The 16,493-nt window shown below is 43.1% G+C and overlaps 1 protein-coding gene across 1 annotated transcript; it reads right to left on the reverse strand.

Annotated features, from left to right (window-relative positions):
* Positions 1-4,095: 4,095 nt before the first annotated feature.
* cep170ab (centrosomal protein 170Ab) lies at positions 4,096-14,790 on the reverse strand. The gene is made up of 18 exons (XM_041035318.1): positions 14,686-14,790; positions 14,471-14,560; positions 13,628-13,706; positions 13,365-13,423; positions 12,777-12,939; positions 12,124-12,261; positions 11,437-11,889; positions 10,936-11,306; positions 10,690-10,818; positions 10,370-10,502; positions 8,047-9,522; positions 7,616-7,859; positions 7,379-7,486; positions 7,077-7,239; positions 6,546-6,634; positions 6,057-6,150; positions 4,515-4,566; positions 4,096-4,373 (listed from the first exon to the last, which is right to left on the reverse strand). Exons 1-18 carry the CDS (start codon positions 14,788-14,790, stop codon positions 4,096-4,098), a joined length of 4,224 nt encoding a protein of 1,407 aa, XP_040891252.1.
* Positions 14,791-16,493: the final 1,703 nt, after the last annotated feature.

Consider the following 16,493-nt stretch of genomic DNA (forward strand, 5'->3'; position numbering starts at 1 on the left):
AACCTTTTGTACAGGTCGAGAAAGCTGCCATATGCCTGCTGTGAAAGGAGAGCACACAAACAAGGTGACTGGAGACTTTTATAGCCTGCACAATTTTCGTTATGGATACAAAAAGGTGCTGGTGTAGGAAAAACTGACTTCACACTTACCTAATTCAAAACACAGATCCCCTGTGGCCACTGTGTCAATACTAGAAGAGCTACTGTAAGTAGGCATTTTAAAAGAAGACCGTGATCGTGAAATACCACCATAGATATTGTGGATAGTATCTATGGTGATAGATCCATTACATAGCAGATGAAGCTTTATGTAAAAGGAAACCAGAAACAGATTCACACACCGCCCTAATGAAAGCAAGATAGTTGAACACTCTTAACACGTAACAGTAAATGTGTCAAGTGTCAATCTTCTCATCTAACTCTTGGAAAGAAGGCAAATAACTGTATTAACCAAAATGTTTAATTATTGCTTTAATAATTATTACGATAATTATTTTTTACAGTGAGTTGGCTATACTGTACCTATCTGACAATTCTGGATGTGTTCCACCCTATAGTGTGAGTACCCAATTTGCTGACAGAGCATTTTCAGCCTTTTCCTGTTGTTCTCCACTCCAAACGCCCATAGCAATGATGGTCCATCAATGAGGAGATGCAGCATATGTAAATGCCCCCAGGATCCTGCACACACACACACACACACACACACACACACACACACACACACACACACACACACACATACACAGCGTAGCATCATACATCTTATTCACTCTGAGACCGCATAGGTGCTAAATCATCAGTGGCAGCTCAAATTACACTGAATAGCACATGAGGCACATGCCGTGCATCACCTGGCAAATATTTTATGTTCATATTCATTTTTAATATGTCTATATGAGAAAATAAAACACATCGTTTGTATTTTAAGGAGGTCAGGACTCACATGTCAGAGGTAAAAAAGCAGTAGTGATATGAATATTTTATTCATATGCAATAAATTCAAGAACTGTGAGTGGGGTAAGAAAGCTTACAGGTAACCTGAACTTAATAAAAGTGAGTGGGAACAATTCAGCCAAAATGTTCCCACTTAGGTGAACACCTGCAGAAGCACTGATGTGCACCAGCAAGGCTCTGCGCTAAATGTTGTTCGCAAGGGAGAAAAACCCTGACACAGCTTTAAGGATTAAGGAAGTGGAGCAGAATATCTGGAGACATACAATTAGTAGTGCAGTGGCTCCAGCAGTGTGGCCTCTAAAACCTAATTTGTCGTGTGTACTTGCTGCTGCATAGAGTGAGAGAGAGGCCAGAGCAATGGGCTGATGGCAGCCCAGAGGAGATTCTGGGGGGTGAAGCTGAAGAAGTGGAAACATTTACTAGAGCGAGACAAATCAGGTTTGCAGGTTTGATCTCCTATCTGATCTCATACTGTCATGCTGTATTTAATATTTTTTCTTTTCAGTATGTAGTCACAAATCAATTGAACTGAAATACTTGTACACCACAATACCAGTACCAATACCCAAATGTGAAAATACAAGCAATTCAGGTAATTCCTGCATTCAAAAAAATTCCTTTAACCTAGAATAACTGATCTTTTGCATTCTTGGGAATCATATTACTATGACATTTTAAATGGAGGAACACTAACATTAATTTAGGGTCGTGTGTCTCTCCAAGTGGTGAAGTTTCGTATTCACTCACCTTTTAACTCAGATTTTGCTTTCCACCTACTCCTGAGGATAATATTTGGCTCTTCTGCTGTTAAATGCTCCACTATGTTCACCAGCTGGTCGCTAACGTTGTCTGTCTGAAGTTCGGTGCTGAGCAGGTGTCGTACAGTGGGAATTTATCAACTTAAACAGCTCCCTGTGGAGTTTTTCACCACTATTAGCGACAGAGAGCATGGTTAACATGTGAGACTCCCAGTTTAGTTTAGCTTTCCCGCAAGCGCAATACACGCACGTAGTCACGTGGGTGACGCAATGACACAAATCCCAGCCAATGATTTCACACCATCGCACTGATTCACCTGGGGCGGCAACATATCACGAAAAACAATAATACGTCAACACAGGTAAAGAAGAAACCGTGAACATGGGTGCAAGAGATGCTGCAGATGGCTGCTGAGGACTGAAAAGCATTCAACACATTTGTAAAACGCACAAAATGAGTTTAAGTGAGGAACTGAATGTAAACAGAAACTATGTTTACGATAAAACTCCACCGGACACCTTTAATAATACTTCAGATTTTATAAACTGGTGTGTTTTGCATATAAAACGTGATTATTGACTGCAGCCAGTTATTACAGCTGTGGGGGAAAAATAAAATATTTTACTCTGAAATGTAACGGAGTAGAAGTATGAAATGGCATAAAGTGGAAATACTACTCTACTACTAACAGCATTACTTTCTGCAAATAAATAGATTATAGATTCCTTTTCAAAACGGTGAACTTGCTCTGCGTTGTAACTTATATAAAGTAACAAACCAGTAGCTCATGATTATCATGCATTTTATTGGAAATAACACACAGGTATTGCAAGGTCAACATTTAACCTAACATCATTACAAAGAAAAAAGAAAAACAAACAAAAAAAAAACTTCATACAAAACATCCAAACAAAAAATCTCCAAATGCTCAAACAGAATTAAAGACAAAGTACAATAGGTGCTGAGCACAAAATGCAGTTATTAATCTTTATTAAAGTTATTTTGGCTAATTTTTTTTTTTCAACAGTTCTGATCAGGTTACATTCATGTGTAAACATTGGTATGAGGCAAGACACTGGAAAACCTACAGTCGTTACACCATCCCTCCCTCCATTGCATCGTTAATGATAAAATGCAGCTGCAGGACTTGGAGGTAGCCCCTGTCTATGCTGGTTCAAACACTACATTTTGTTTGTGATCAGAAAGGAATTTGACAAACTGCTCATTGACAGACAGCTGGCTTTAAACCCTGCTTTGTTTTTGGTCGAGGACATCAACATGATAAAGGAGCGTCATGGAGCACATCATGTCCTGGTACCTCAGAGATGAGTATTAACATATATCTGCTTTGTAATGTGCAAAGAAATAAAATTCCCCTCTCTCTCTCCATCTCCTATAGACTGTTGCATCTCTTAACTCCAACTATAATGATTGTTTGATCCAGGGCACTTGTGACAAAATACATTTGGAAGAGGAAAACCTTTTCTGGGAGCTACATTTGATTTCATAGCATCTATTAACACACAGGGTCTATCTTTGATACAATGGTTTCAAATGACATCGCCACAAGAAAAAAAAAGGCATGATGGGAGTTTTTAATTTAACTATAATAAACATTTACACAGGTACATACTGTACATACCCAGTTCTTTTCCCAGCAAAGAAGCACTGTGGCCTTTTCAAAACCATAACATAGACAGGCTCGGGGATTGCAACTGCAACAGGCCAACCATATATATATTTTTAAATAAATAAAGATATGGCAGGATAAAAGAAACCTTTTCACACACACATCTGCTGATTTCTTTTTTGACACCATTGCACTTTCCTAATTTGGGCTTCTTCATTGGCCTTAAGTCGGCTGACTCGACAAGCTTATGATTCGTACGCAAAGATTTCAAGGCTTGTAATTAAATGGCAGGATTTAGTTTTACTTCTTGCAAAAGTCAGAGATGCTCTGATTTAAGCATAAAACGCAGTAAAAGAATCTAGGCAAGAATTTGGGCAGTTTACCTTCAACAATGTGTCCTTTCGTCTTTCACATCTGTTCTTTGTCAAATGCTTTTAAGAATAATAAGAATGAGCTGCAACACAAAAACACAGATGGGTTACTGTATGTTATGTCATAGCTTCTTCATAAGTCCACCAAGTAATACTGTAATGTTTTCATATTGTATATCATCCCAAGAGCTGCTATTTGAGAGTGTAGGACTTTTACAGTCCCAACCTGACTCAGTTTGACAGACAACTAGGACAGTCAGTCTTTCCCATGGAACAGGCATCACCCTCCTTCCTTCATCTCATCTGCAAACAACTGCTGAAAAATAAGGTCTGCTCCTAGGGCTTTAGGATATGTCTAAAATAACAGATTCCTTCTGAATTATTTCCATGGTGTGTCAGTTGTTGGATCTGAACTCTGTTTAGACCCTGGGTCTCGCTTTGCCACCTCTGCACGGTCTGAGGATCCATGGGATTCAGAGGTCAGTCCTCCAGGCCTGGAGGCTGAGAGCGTGCAGGAGGAAGCTTCAGCTCCAGGGTGTGAAACCTGCACCCCCTGCTGAGTCCCGGGGCTGATCTTCTGGTCAGCCAGGGGACTGGTGAGGCCCAGGCTGGACAGGGCATCCAGGGTGCCGTCTGGGTCCACCATCATGTCAATGACTGTAAGATTGGAACAAGATAAAAAATATGAAAAATATTAAAATGCGTATGTTTCATGAAAAAATGCCTCCTGATTGGTGAAGACTTTTTCATTTTGGGAAAGTGTCTTTGATCTGAATAATAAAGAGCAGCATCAGATACCTAACAGTTGTCGTTCCACTCTCTTCAGGTCTTGAATAATGGTTGAAATCTCCTGTTAAAAGAACATAAATTAAAAATTAAGGCTAGTCTGGGATGTGATTAAGTTCATATACCAAATAAATCAAAACGATTCTGTTCTTCGTTGCTGCAGGAATAAGTTTGGAGACGTGCCGTGTACACTCAGTAATGCTTTATGAGCCCTGTGACTTGTGCCGTGGATAGACATATCTCTTCAGGGGTTCAAATGAGGCCAGACTGGGTTAAAGGCAGAATTTATGTCCCTGCCCTTGGGAGAGGCAGGAGTTTTGTGGACTCTAACTTTTTGCACCCACAACAACAGCACATAAGTCTTGTGTCTCCATCAAAACAACCATATCTGGTGTGCTCTGCTCTCCAAAAAAGAAATATGCCGGATAATCTAAATGGCATGCACAAGACTGAAGTGTCTTGGATTTGATCCCCTAGACAGCTATAACGCTGTCAGCACTCACTGTGATTGCTTCAGTAAGCAATCAGATATTGTCTGGTTTGTAGAGAAGGATTTGATACGGTGTGGCATTATTCCAGCCCAATGAAAAGCTAATGCATTAAGGACATAAATAAATTCTTATGCAAATATGTAACTACATATCAAAGGCATATCAAATTGCCTTTCAGTCTTTGTCTTTTTGGATTCATTTATGCCAAACTAATGCCAAAAAGCAAAGATTAAGCTGATTAGACTTCCCTGAAATTCCAGTATGTGATGACTGTATTAAAATGCCCCACAACAACCACGTTGCACTTCTTCACACTTGTAGAAATTATGGCCATGCAGATTCAGTTTTAAAAGAGTCAATACCTTGTGCTGTCCTTTGGTGTTCTTCCAAAACTTTGAGCACATTATAGTCAAATATATAGTAGTTGTAAAATACAGACAATAATCATTCATTAACACACACTCATGCACATCCACAGTCACACATTTACAGTTTTTCCTATGACCTTTCATTAGAGTTACTGCCAGTCATGGTTAATGCCACAAGATTATTCAGGCATGGCTGAAAATGAATAGTGTTTTTTTTTTTTTCAAATGAAATATATTTAGCCTGTATAGAAATTTTCACCACAAACATCCTGAAACAAGACTAAAAGAGTTGACAGCCCTGCTAAAGAAGCTCTGTGCGGCTGTACCTCAGCACAGCAGGGCTCTGAGCTACATGCCAACATCAGCATAGATTCTCAAATTCTAGAGGAATTGTTAAGGGATCATTAAAGTGATTAGCTGTTAAGACATTTCATTTAAAAACACATCTGACAATCTCACAGGGATGCAATAGAAAAACACTTGGAACCAAGCATATAAATTTTACATTGCTATCTGTCAAGTAGTTGAGATATTTCAGTCTCGAACAAAGTTGAACCAACCATCCAAATGACACACTAACACTGCCATCCTTTGACCCACGCTGCTACTGTGGTTAAAAATGCAACTATCTTGTCTATTCCACAAGGCTTTAGCAGACAGACAGACAGAGCATAAGAAGTGGACATGTCCTTCACCTTGTTGGAGCTATTCAGTAGTAAGGAGTCGTGCTCTGCCTGCAGTTTGTTCTCGATCTCTTCCCATTTCCGTTCTCTATCCTTGAAGAGGATCCTGGAGGCCAGGTCATTATAAAAATAGATGAAAGTAAAATACACAAAAATATGTTTAAAATAGCTCTCGACAGAAGTAGCAGTCAACTGTTAAAGCGATTTAATTCAGGCATTGTCTGAAGATTGTAGGAATGAAAAAAAAAGCCCTCTGAGTTGTCATCCTGTGAGACAGGTAGCTGGTTGTCAGTGAAAACCTTTGTGATGTGCCACTCATATTGTGCTAGTTCACCTAGTTCCAACATAAAACACAGGAATCTTCAAACAATATACAGTATATTCCTGTTTTGGCAATCCTACTTTGCATTTGCCCTTTTCTCAGTATAGTATGTATTACATTTACACCAGATTACAATAACAGTACATCTTCCCTGTTCAGAGATGTAGCGTGAAGCTCACCTGATTTTGCAGCTTGTTTTTTCAACAGACTGACGTATCCTGGTTGACAGCTGAGTCACAGATGCGAGGAGTAAACTGTCCAGTACCGCCTGATGGATGATATAAAAAAACACATCAGTGTCGCTCTTATTAAACAGTGGCATGTAATGACTGGGTAATGCAGATGGTGGATTTCTAGTGAGAAACAAGAAACGCTAACACAAGCAGAAGCACTGTTTGTCTATTGAGGAGTGACTGTTGCTGGCATGTAGGGAGCTCCCTCTTGTGGCACTCTGTGGTGCAGACTGACATGTTCATCATTGCTACAGTTCAACAAATTGTTCAACAGACTTCTTTAGTTTCAGAGAAGCTTTAAATACACTGCACATATCAGATTGTGTATACTGAGTTCACAGGGTCACTCTTTACTCGAAATAACGAATTGATAGAGAAAAAAAATTGGAAATTCAAACTGTAGAACAACTCGATGTTTGTAGAATACCTGTATATTTTAAGGTTGGAGTATTGTTTAATATTGAAGCACAGACTCACGTCATCTCTGTTCCATGTCTGTCGGCGGATGGAGCGGGAACCCTGTCCACTAGAGCCCCGGGGTCGGAGCTCCACTGCCCGCCCGTTGGTTCCCAGGACGCTGCTGTGCTCTGCGGAGGGACCACCTAGGTCCAAGCTGTCATCAAATACACTCTCCTCCAGCGAAAACAAAATTAAAACACATCAAAGAATGTTAATTCAACATACCCTATTTTTTTTCTCTGGCACTTCTTAATAATTTGACTGTATCAAGATTCTTTGTATCATTAATTTCTGGTTTTGCATAATGTGTTGAGTATACCAGAGCTCCAGGATCAGTGGCTGCAGGGCTAACGGAGTCGATCTCTCCTGCCACATCATGAATTTCTCTGGCAAGCATGGCTAGGTCTTTGGCAAGGTCTTGGCTAATCCTGATGAAAGAATACAAATCATTAATGATATACGTGTAAGAAATCTTTCTTTGTTTTTTTAAGTTATATTTTTTCATACACTTCATACAGGATCTTACATCTCTATAGTATAAACTCTTGCTTACGTACCTGGCTATTTCCTCGCTGTGTGCTGTCCAGTCTCTCATATACTCATCCTGTTCCCTGGAGTGCTGCTTCAGGGCAGCCAGGCCTGCAGGATTCGGAGTTGCAGGGGCTGAACCTCCTAGCTGAGCTACTCGAGTAGACAGAAACGGCTGTGCGTGGCTCTGCTTGGACATGTGGCGGTTTGAGCCATACTCGTCCTCCGAGGTGGACGCATAGTCCACAGGCACACGGCGCCATCGAGTGCCAGCTAAGAAAAGAATAGCAGCAGAATTTAGATGGTGCTTAAAATGCAACTTGATGTTTCCTGCTGAAATAAATGTTGATCAGTTAGTCGTCCAAACAGGTAATTGTGGATGATTACATGATGTTTAGGTAGTGAAAGCATCGGTTGGAAGATTGAGTGAACAGAATTTGTGATAAAAAAAAATACTTACATGCAGGTGTGACATGTCCATATGTAGAGGTACCTTTGCCCTTATCAGGCAGCTTGGAGGCGCTGTTAGCCCTGGCTCTGGGTCCAGACACTGAGGTTGCACTGGACCCTCTGAGTCCTTGTCTGATGCTGTAATCTCCTGCAACACTTCGGGCCCCCAGGCCTCTACTCCTTGTTACAGTGGCCTCTGAGTCACTCTGGGCTGACGGGGATCCCACCCTCGGCCTCCTCGGCTGTGCCAAAGCCTCTATCCTGGACATCCCCCTTCTTGCCATCCCTGTCCTGGATGTGGAACTAGCAGTGGAGGCCTCAGATGCTACTGACATCCGGTCAAGATCAGCAGGCTCCGTGTCAGATGAATCTCCCAGCCGTGCTCGTCTCAGCAAGGATGCCCTGGTGGGCCTGGGCTTGGGGACACTGGTGGTTTTACTAGCTGCAGAGGAGGCAGGGGGCTGGGTGATCTTAGCCCGACTAGACTTGGTGCTTGTCCCCACTGTTGTGGCACCTGTTTGGGCTCTGGTATGTGAGCTTCTAGAGCCCTGTGTCGAGGTGGGCTGCGAGTCTGAAAGGAGAGAGTTGGAGTTGACGTCATCATCTGTGAGGTCCAGAGAAGTCCAGGGGCGGCTGGGCTGTGGAGGACCAGATGTTTTTGTCTTGACCCTCCTGTCCTGGGTCTCTCGGCCCCCAGCAGGTCCCTTGCTGGATGAGCATACTACTGTTCTCTCCTTCTGCTGTCCTGCAAGGGTCCTGCGTTTCTGGACAACTTTCCTCGCTCCGTCAGCCTGGCTTACTGTGCTTGTTGTGTCCACATCTGACTCAGGTGACATGGAGCCTTCGATGGACTGACTTGGTGGGTCACCTTGGTCTGAAACAGTGGTTTCTAAAAAGGCTGCCACGGCCTCAGAATCTTTCTGTAGCATGACACTGTCGATGCCGGTCTCCCTACTCTGAGTTCTGCTGCCTGTGAGCCCATCAATACGAGGTATGAGCTCAATGGGCACGTTGGCGCTGGGTTTCTCCACAGTAAAACTCTCCTGCCGCAACAAAGGCTTCCCACTACTTTCCCTCGCCTTCTCCTCCTCCTTTTTCCTCCTCCGTGCCTCCTCCATTCTCTTTTCCCCACTGGTCAGTGGACGAGGGGGGAGCTTAGTCAACACACCTGACTGACCTGATCTCCCGCCACCGCTGTCTTGTGACTTGGCTGGTGAGGAACGACTGGGGCTTCCACCATGACTGCCCACAGCTCCTGTCCCATGACCAGGCCGGTTCTTCCCCCTGGCCACCTTCTCCTCCTGGTGCTCCTTCTCCTGTAACTCTGTGTCCTGTTTCTCCCCCATATCTGTACGCAGGCCTGAGCCCGGGGTCCTCCTTCCCAGGGCGAGCTCCTCACCAGGCAGCTGGGGTAGGGTTCTCCTCTTACGCTCTGTGTAGCCCGAGGAGGCAAAGGAGGCTGAGTGGCTGGACTCACTTACTTCAGCTGAAAGCCAGAGAAAATCTATTATTAGTGAAGAGAGTCCACAGATGCATGCATCACACATCAGTGGTGGGTGGTAGGCTAGTAGAACAGATGAACTGGCAGCAATCTGTGCAACAATTCTCTTTCTAACAGATGAACCATGAGATGTTACTTTATTCTTTGTACTCTACTATTTGTTCATTTGTTCACAAACACAGGTGTACCCTTGAAAGTCTGAGAAAAGAAAAGCCAGCTGACCAAAGATAAAGAAATGGCTTTCTAATAAAAAGGGGATATCAAATGTTGTTAGAAAAAAGAAAATTATCATTTATAAGCTTTGAATGAAAATGGCCTCAGGTGTAGAAAAATGTTTGCATGGTCCTCGTATACTATGCTACAGTACTTTAAAGTAAAACCTATGCTGAAAGCGAGACTATGTAACTTTTGCTGTATGGCGTCCACTGTGGTCACAGGCCATAAGGTCAGCAAACTGACAGTAGGTTACATGTTAATTAATCTGTTTGCTAACATTAGCCACTTCATGCAAATGGTCGTCCCAGTAGTGACGCCATGGTAACAAAGTTCCTGAGAGCACTGAAATGAGCAAGGATGCGTTTTACTTCTCACAAATTCAACTTTTCATTTGTAAAAGAAAGTTGTGTTATTTCGTCTTTTAAATGTTACATAGTGTTGCTTTAAAGCCACAATATGTTCCACTATCAGTAAAATGAAAGGTTGACTTCATAATCAGTAAAACGCATCACTGGAAAGTTTAGTCATTATACTGGCTAATTTTAATTACTGCAACTGAGCTGACCAACCAAAAACTTTGTGTGTTTCATGTTCAGATGAGATTTTCTTTAAGTACCTCTGTCCTCTGTGACCATGATGTGACTCTCCCCTCCTGATCCCTCAGGGTCTGTCCTAATGTGACTGGCAGCCAGAGTAGCCCACTGTGAGACCCAGCGAGGACCACCCACCACCAATTCCTCAGACAGCACCTGGACAAAGAAAGCGTGAAAGATACGAGAGAAGAAATATAGTGTTTAAACAGAGTAGTACTAGTTTGTTTGTTTTACACTAATTCAACTTATAGTGAAAGACAGAGGACGGGCCTTTTCAGACTGCTGTTTTTTGGCTGTCAGTTTAGAGAGCAGACAACTCTATGACTTGAATTTAGAACTGCACCTCTGTTTCCATGCGTCCAGGTTTTCCTCTGTCTCCGGTTCCAGACCTCTGGGAGGTGAGCCTTTCTCTTTGGTCAGCACCCCCCAACCTTGACACACACACGGCCTCCTGCTCATCCACACCAAACACCTGAAACACACACAAGTGCACAAACGTACACATTCCCATATGAAAACTGTTTTGTGATATGATCAGAAGTTAACTAGATATAGAAAATAGGTATATTATAACTTCCTTCTTCCTCACCTTGTCAATCATTTTCCTAGCCTCTTCTTCTTCATGATCTCCATTCTCCAGTTCAATGGTATAGGTCCCTCTGTCACTATAATCATCTCCATGGTGATGACACTCGTCATGTCCGCCCTGCTGGTGTGGTGCTGAGCCACGCCGCCTCTCCACGAATCCACTTGCCACTTTTGAAGTGGAAGACTTGCGACGGCGCGCAGGACTGTCCTCCTCTGCGAAGAGCCCCTCAGGTACGTTAGCTCGACCCTCTCTGATCTTCATCCCTGCACCGCCCCAAAGGCCCCATGAGCGCTCCTCAAGTGCCGCAGCCCTGCGCTGCTCTCCAAGTGCGTTCTCTGAATCACTCTGTGTGCCGTCCTCATGTTTACTGCCTGCATGGGAGGGGCACAGAGGGAGGTAATGGGTCGAAGAGTAGAGAAAGAGAAATAAACTAAACAAAATAAGCATGAAAATATGCACCTTACAGTGACGTAAGGTAGGTGCTGCTGCATATACACATACCTTTAAGACTCCTCAGCTGTACAGGAATATCACTCTTCACACTTTCCCCATCATCTTCTGCAACCGTCTCTTTGAGAGCCAACGGCAGCTCATTCTGGGCCAGCCAATCAGCAACTTTGACCTCCGCTGCTACCATGGCTGTCTGAAGTGGACTCAGCTCCTCCCCGACAGGTCGTTTAGGACGTGGCCTGGTCTCCGGGCCTGCCTTTGCCACTCGATCTTTTACAGTGACTTTACCTGACGCCCCGGGGTCAAACTCAATCGTGAAGGAAGCGTGGCCATGAATCGGCTCTGCAGCAGCAGAAGAACCAGCCTCTTGTTCTCGTGCGGGGGCCTCACCACTCACTTTACCTGCTGAGGGAGTATCCTTGGTTGGGATCTCGAAGTAGCTAGGCTCCTGATTGGAGGTGCTTTGTGGGGAGTACTTTGGGACCTCTGCACTTTTCTTGGTGTCTGTCAGAATTAATGCAGAGATTAATGCAATTAGTACCACAAAGTCTACTAAATGTAAGACAAGTAAAAAATGATATATGTAAAAACAGAACCTATGCAAATCTGCTAATTGCCAAGTTCTGAAAACTGAAACATTTTTAATAACACAATCCACACTAATTACTGCTACAACTACATCCTGAGATCAAATACAGTTGTATATTTCTTGTAATCTCGACCCAGTATTGTTAATACCTGTTTCAGTTTTTTCTCGATTCCGGTCTGAGCTCTTTTCCTCAGGTCTCCCTGGCTGCTGGTCATCAGTGTCTCCATCACCCCACCAGGCAGGCTGACCATAAAGGGGGGTACCCCTGTGCAAAACTGCTACATCCACTGGCAAAAAAAAAACAAAACAGTCAGTTAGTTTTAAAAGGAAATGCCATGCCTGGATCTACCTCAGCTAAAAGGTCTGAAACACCCTGAAAAGCCCTTGTGGCCTTGGAAGAAAACCACTTACGATGGACTGCAACATCCCCAGTATACATCCAGCTGGGGACCTTTGTTGAATGTCATTAATCATCACTCTACGGTCTGTTGTGTAACACAGACATAAAATGCCCAAAGAAATGACTTAAAAGAAAAAAAAAACAGCTCAGAATGGGGTCTTAAAGTTGTTTGGGCTGTTTGACCAACAAATACATGACGTTTAAGCTCAAGAACCAGTAAATGTTTGACAATAAATCAGCTATCAAAATTGTTGTTGATGACATCAATATGTTATCCTAAGACTGAGATCTACATTGCGTAGCTGTGGCATGAAGATCAAAAGTTCATGCCACTCATATGCTCATGTAGTACTGTAACCAGCGTCCTGTGCACTTCCCATATCTTTGGGTGTTTAGGCTCACCTGTTGTCTTGTCGTCTGCCCTGCTGACCTCATTGGGCTTAGCGGCGGCCCCCTCGCACACAGGTGCTGCTGTTGCCTCAGAGGGTTTCGCCTCTGATTTAAATAGCTCCACCTCTGGAGGCTTCTTCTGGTTCAGCTGAAGCTGGCTGCTGAATTTCTCATGCTAATAGATGAGACAAGAGGAAGGAGAGTTCACAGGGATGGAAGCAAGCCATATACAGAACATGTTTTCTTTCTTTTTTTGATCTCTGTCATAGCATACAGTGGAAGAGACAATCTGAATATTAACGCAGAAATTTCATGTTGCTCATTAAGATGAAATCCCGTCCTCTCTGCAGGTACCTGGGCACTTTAATGTGGGGAAACAGCAGATTCATCAATCTTGAAAAGTAGTTTTTCACAGTTCAGCAGAAACTCTTTGCTCTCTTGGACTAAAATCCACCTCTCTAAGGTATTTCTACAAACTGATGAATAAATACAAGAGATTTCTGGCTGCCCTGTTTTTGCACAGGCACATCAACCCTGTCTGTTAACGTACTCACTACATGTAATAAGTTTTCGCACTACATGCACAATGCAGTATCTCACCTTGAGGGCCTCCTCAGGAATATGCAGCTCGCCTCGAACCACAGTGAACAGGTTGGTATGTGAGGCAGGTTAAGGGAGAAGACAGTCAGCTCTTTGCAAGGGTGAGAAACATGCACTGATAGTCTTATGTATTATGCAGCAGGCAGAGTGTAATGAGCATTCACAGCTATTCAAAAACAGATAAAGTTACACTGCTGTCCATGTTCACTGACCTTGTGCTGTGTGTCACTGGGTTCAACAGAAAGAGCATATTCAAAGGATATCGTATCCAAACCTCAATTTGTCATCAATTTTCAGCGTGACATAGATTTGCTCCTGTATTCTCACGTCATTGACAAACGTCTGCAAACAAAAGCAGGATTGAGATTAGGGCCTGATGCTGAATCTCACTAACACTGAAAACAATCAATTACCAAACCTTTGGACTGGATGCTTGGTCAGAATCCTTGTTTAGTTTAAAAAAGATTTTTCCTGATTTGACATGTTGTTGTGGCAAAAGTTTTGTCTGTTTGTGTTATGACAGCATTAAACACTGATGGGTAGGAAACATTTACGTCTATTTATTCCTTCAGTAAAGCAGAAAAGAGTTTTGCAGAGTCATCCTACTATCATTTTGTGATTGGAACCAAAACACAAGCATTGCTCTGGCTCCAGTTGTTATATAAGCTGTGGTCATTTTCACTCGCAAAATGATTGAACGCCAACAAAATTAGACAAATTGTTTTTTAACAGAACAGCATAGCTAAATTCTTGCTGATGATTACACTGAGAACATAATCCATAGTGACGTCATGAACTTCAGCAAATTATTATTTAAATATGGTTCTATCCAGCTATAGAATTAAAAGAGTTTTACGAGGCTGGCTTAAACTCGCAGGAGATATTATTTCAACAAATAAATCTATCTCCATGTACATATGGGCATGTGAATATATTGTTTTTAAACAAACTTAAAAAAATCTGAACCTGTTTTTTTTTTATGATCATTTTATTTCTGGAAACTGTCTGATGACATGTGTGACATGGCATCAGAGATAACCACTGTTCTAAGCCGTAAGCAGATAAAGAGGTAGAGACAAAGAATCATAGAAAGACAACACACTCACCCCATTTAAGCTGCCCAGATCCTTAACTTTGTGTTCGTCTGTATTCGGCTCATAGTTGATGACAGCGTGTTGTTTGTCCACACTGCGGGACTAAATCACACAAAATCCGGTCAATCACTGTAATCCAGGCTAATCTGTAGTGCTTCAGATAATAATCCAGCCAGATGAAGAATGACAGCTACGAGCTTGTGTCCAGTGGAGTTACAGCACTGTACCTGCAGCATGAGCTCACAGTCGTCCCTCCCCACGAAGATCATCTCCCTGGGGAGACGATGACGCGTCCCCCCGCCGCTCACCAGGAACCAGGAAGTCAGACTCATCTCTGCCCCTCTAGCTCACCTTTGACCCTTAACACATCCTGCTGAAAACAGGAACAGTGTTAGACAGCACAGTTTTCTGTATCTATGTATCGATCTATCTTTTTGGTTGTTTATTTTTATTAATCAAAGTTTGAGACGTTAAAAAGATAAGTTCCTACAGTGCTAACAGGCATGAATAACGCCTGCAGCTTCATACAATTACAGCAAACACATTACTTCAGCATCTGTGCATGTGCATGCATGTGTATCACATGCACAGTAGATATTTCAGGTATCACCTGAGGACACTGACGTGCTTATCTCTGCCTGTAGTGCAGCTAACAAGATGAAAAAGAACCGTGAGTGTAAAAACTGACTAACAGCTTACAGAATTCCAGGCATCCTGCTAAACTCCCAAATTGAATTGCTCAGCAGAGTCACCCGGTCACCAAATCCAGTGTCACACACTGAAAAAAAGAAGAGGAGTCAGATATTTTACAAGAAGGAGGAGGAGGAGGGGAGAATGACTTGGGTTAAATTATGAGAAACACATCAGAAAGCCAGAGATAATGATACATGTGCATTAGGACAGCTAATTAGATTGGGTGCTGTGCAGAAAGTCAGACAGAGCACACACACACACACACACACACACACACACACACATTTACACACACACACACACACACAGGCCAGAAACAGGCCAGGAGATAGAGAGAGCAATAATGTTTCTCCTTGAAAACACACATCTCTGCTCGCCACGATCCTCTCATATGATTTCCATGCAGTTGTCAGTGTTTCCATGCACATGCAACAGCACAACAGCTCCTTTCACCGAGGGGGGGCATGGCCGCGGGAGCATCATCAGCACACAGGCTTTGCTGACTCACGCTCTGAAGAAGCCATAGGTGAAATAGTTGGATTTAATTACGCACACTTTGTCATATCTGGGGCTCCTGTTTGAGCATCAGCTCATCCCCAATGGGACTTGACAGCCTCCCTTCTCTCCCTATGTAGGGACGGACGTGGTTAACCCTTTCTGTGGCCTGGCTTCTAGTGGCCCAGATTTCCTCTTGACCACACACACGGCCCCATCCACTCTCTGATATGAATCTCCTCTGCAAATGACAGCACATTAACTGTGCTCGCAAGCGGCGGCGGATGATGGGTCGTGGTGGGCCAATGACAGAGCCTGAAAATTAGCCCGGTTAGGCCATGTCTCGGTGCAGCGTTTATCGTGGAGCCATTTCATAAAGGCACCGTTGTCCTAAGGAACATTCACTTAATTTAACCTAATATTACAGAGGAAAAAAATGCACATTATTGTATGCATGCATTCCTAGCTACAGCTTATCTGCCGTGGATGCTGATCACCGACTTGTCATCTGAAGCGTATTGATCCTTGGCGTTCAGGATAGCCCCTCTTCGTCTGTGCACGCTCTTTTAAGCCAAATACAGGCTCATTTGGACGGATTCCCTTTAACACTTCTCACGTGTTATTGTAAATAAGGTTATGGGGGATGTCTGCTGATGTGCAGCCAACGCTCCGTGTTATGGACGACATATAGGTTTGTCGCACAGACACAGCGATGCTCGTTTTCAGCACCGTCTCCATTCTCGGGGCGGCAAAAGACACCATTTGTTATCAACAGTTAAACGGAGGAACATAAATGTCACTCACCAGACGCTCTACGGTCAATCAGCATCCGATATGTGGAGGATTA

Source organism: Toxotes jaculatrix, chromosome 4 (assembly GCF_017976425.1).
Source record: "Toxotes jaculatrix isolate fToxJac2 chromosome 4, fToxJac2.pri, whole genome shotgun sequence".
NCBI lineage: Eukaryota > Metazoa > Chordata > Actinopteri > Toxotidae > Toxotes > Toxotes jaculatrix.

Coding starts and splice junctions, on each gene's coding strand:
- cep170ab (XM_041035318.1), bottom strand. CDS start 14,790: ATGAGTCTGACTTCCTGGTTCCTGGTGAGCGGCGGGGGGACGCGTCAT. Junction 12,262..12,776: donor GGCAGACGACAAGACAACAG/GTGAGCCTAAAC, acceptor TTTTTTTGCCAG/TGGATGTAGCAGTTTTGCAC. Junction 4,374..4,514: donor AGTGGAACGACAACTGTTAG/GTATCTGATGCT, acceptor CCAATCTTACAG/TCATTGACATGATGGTGGAC.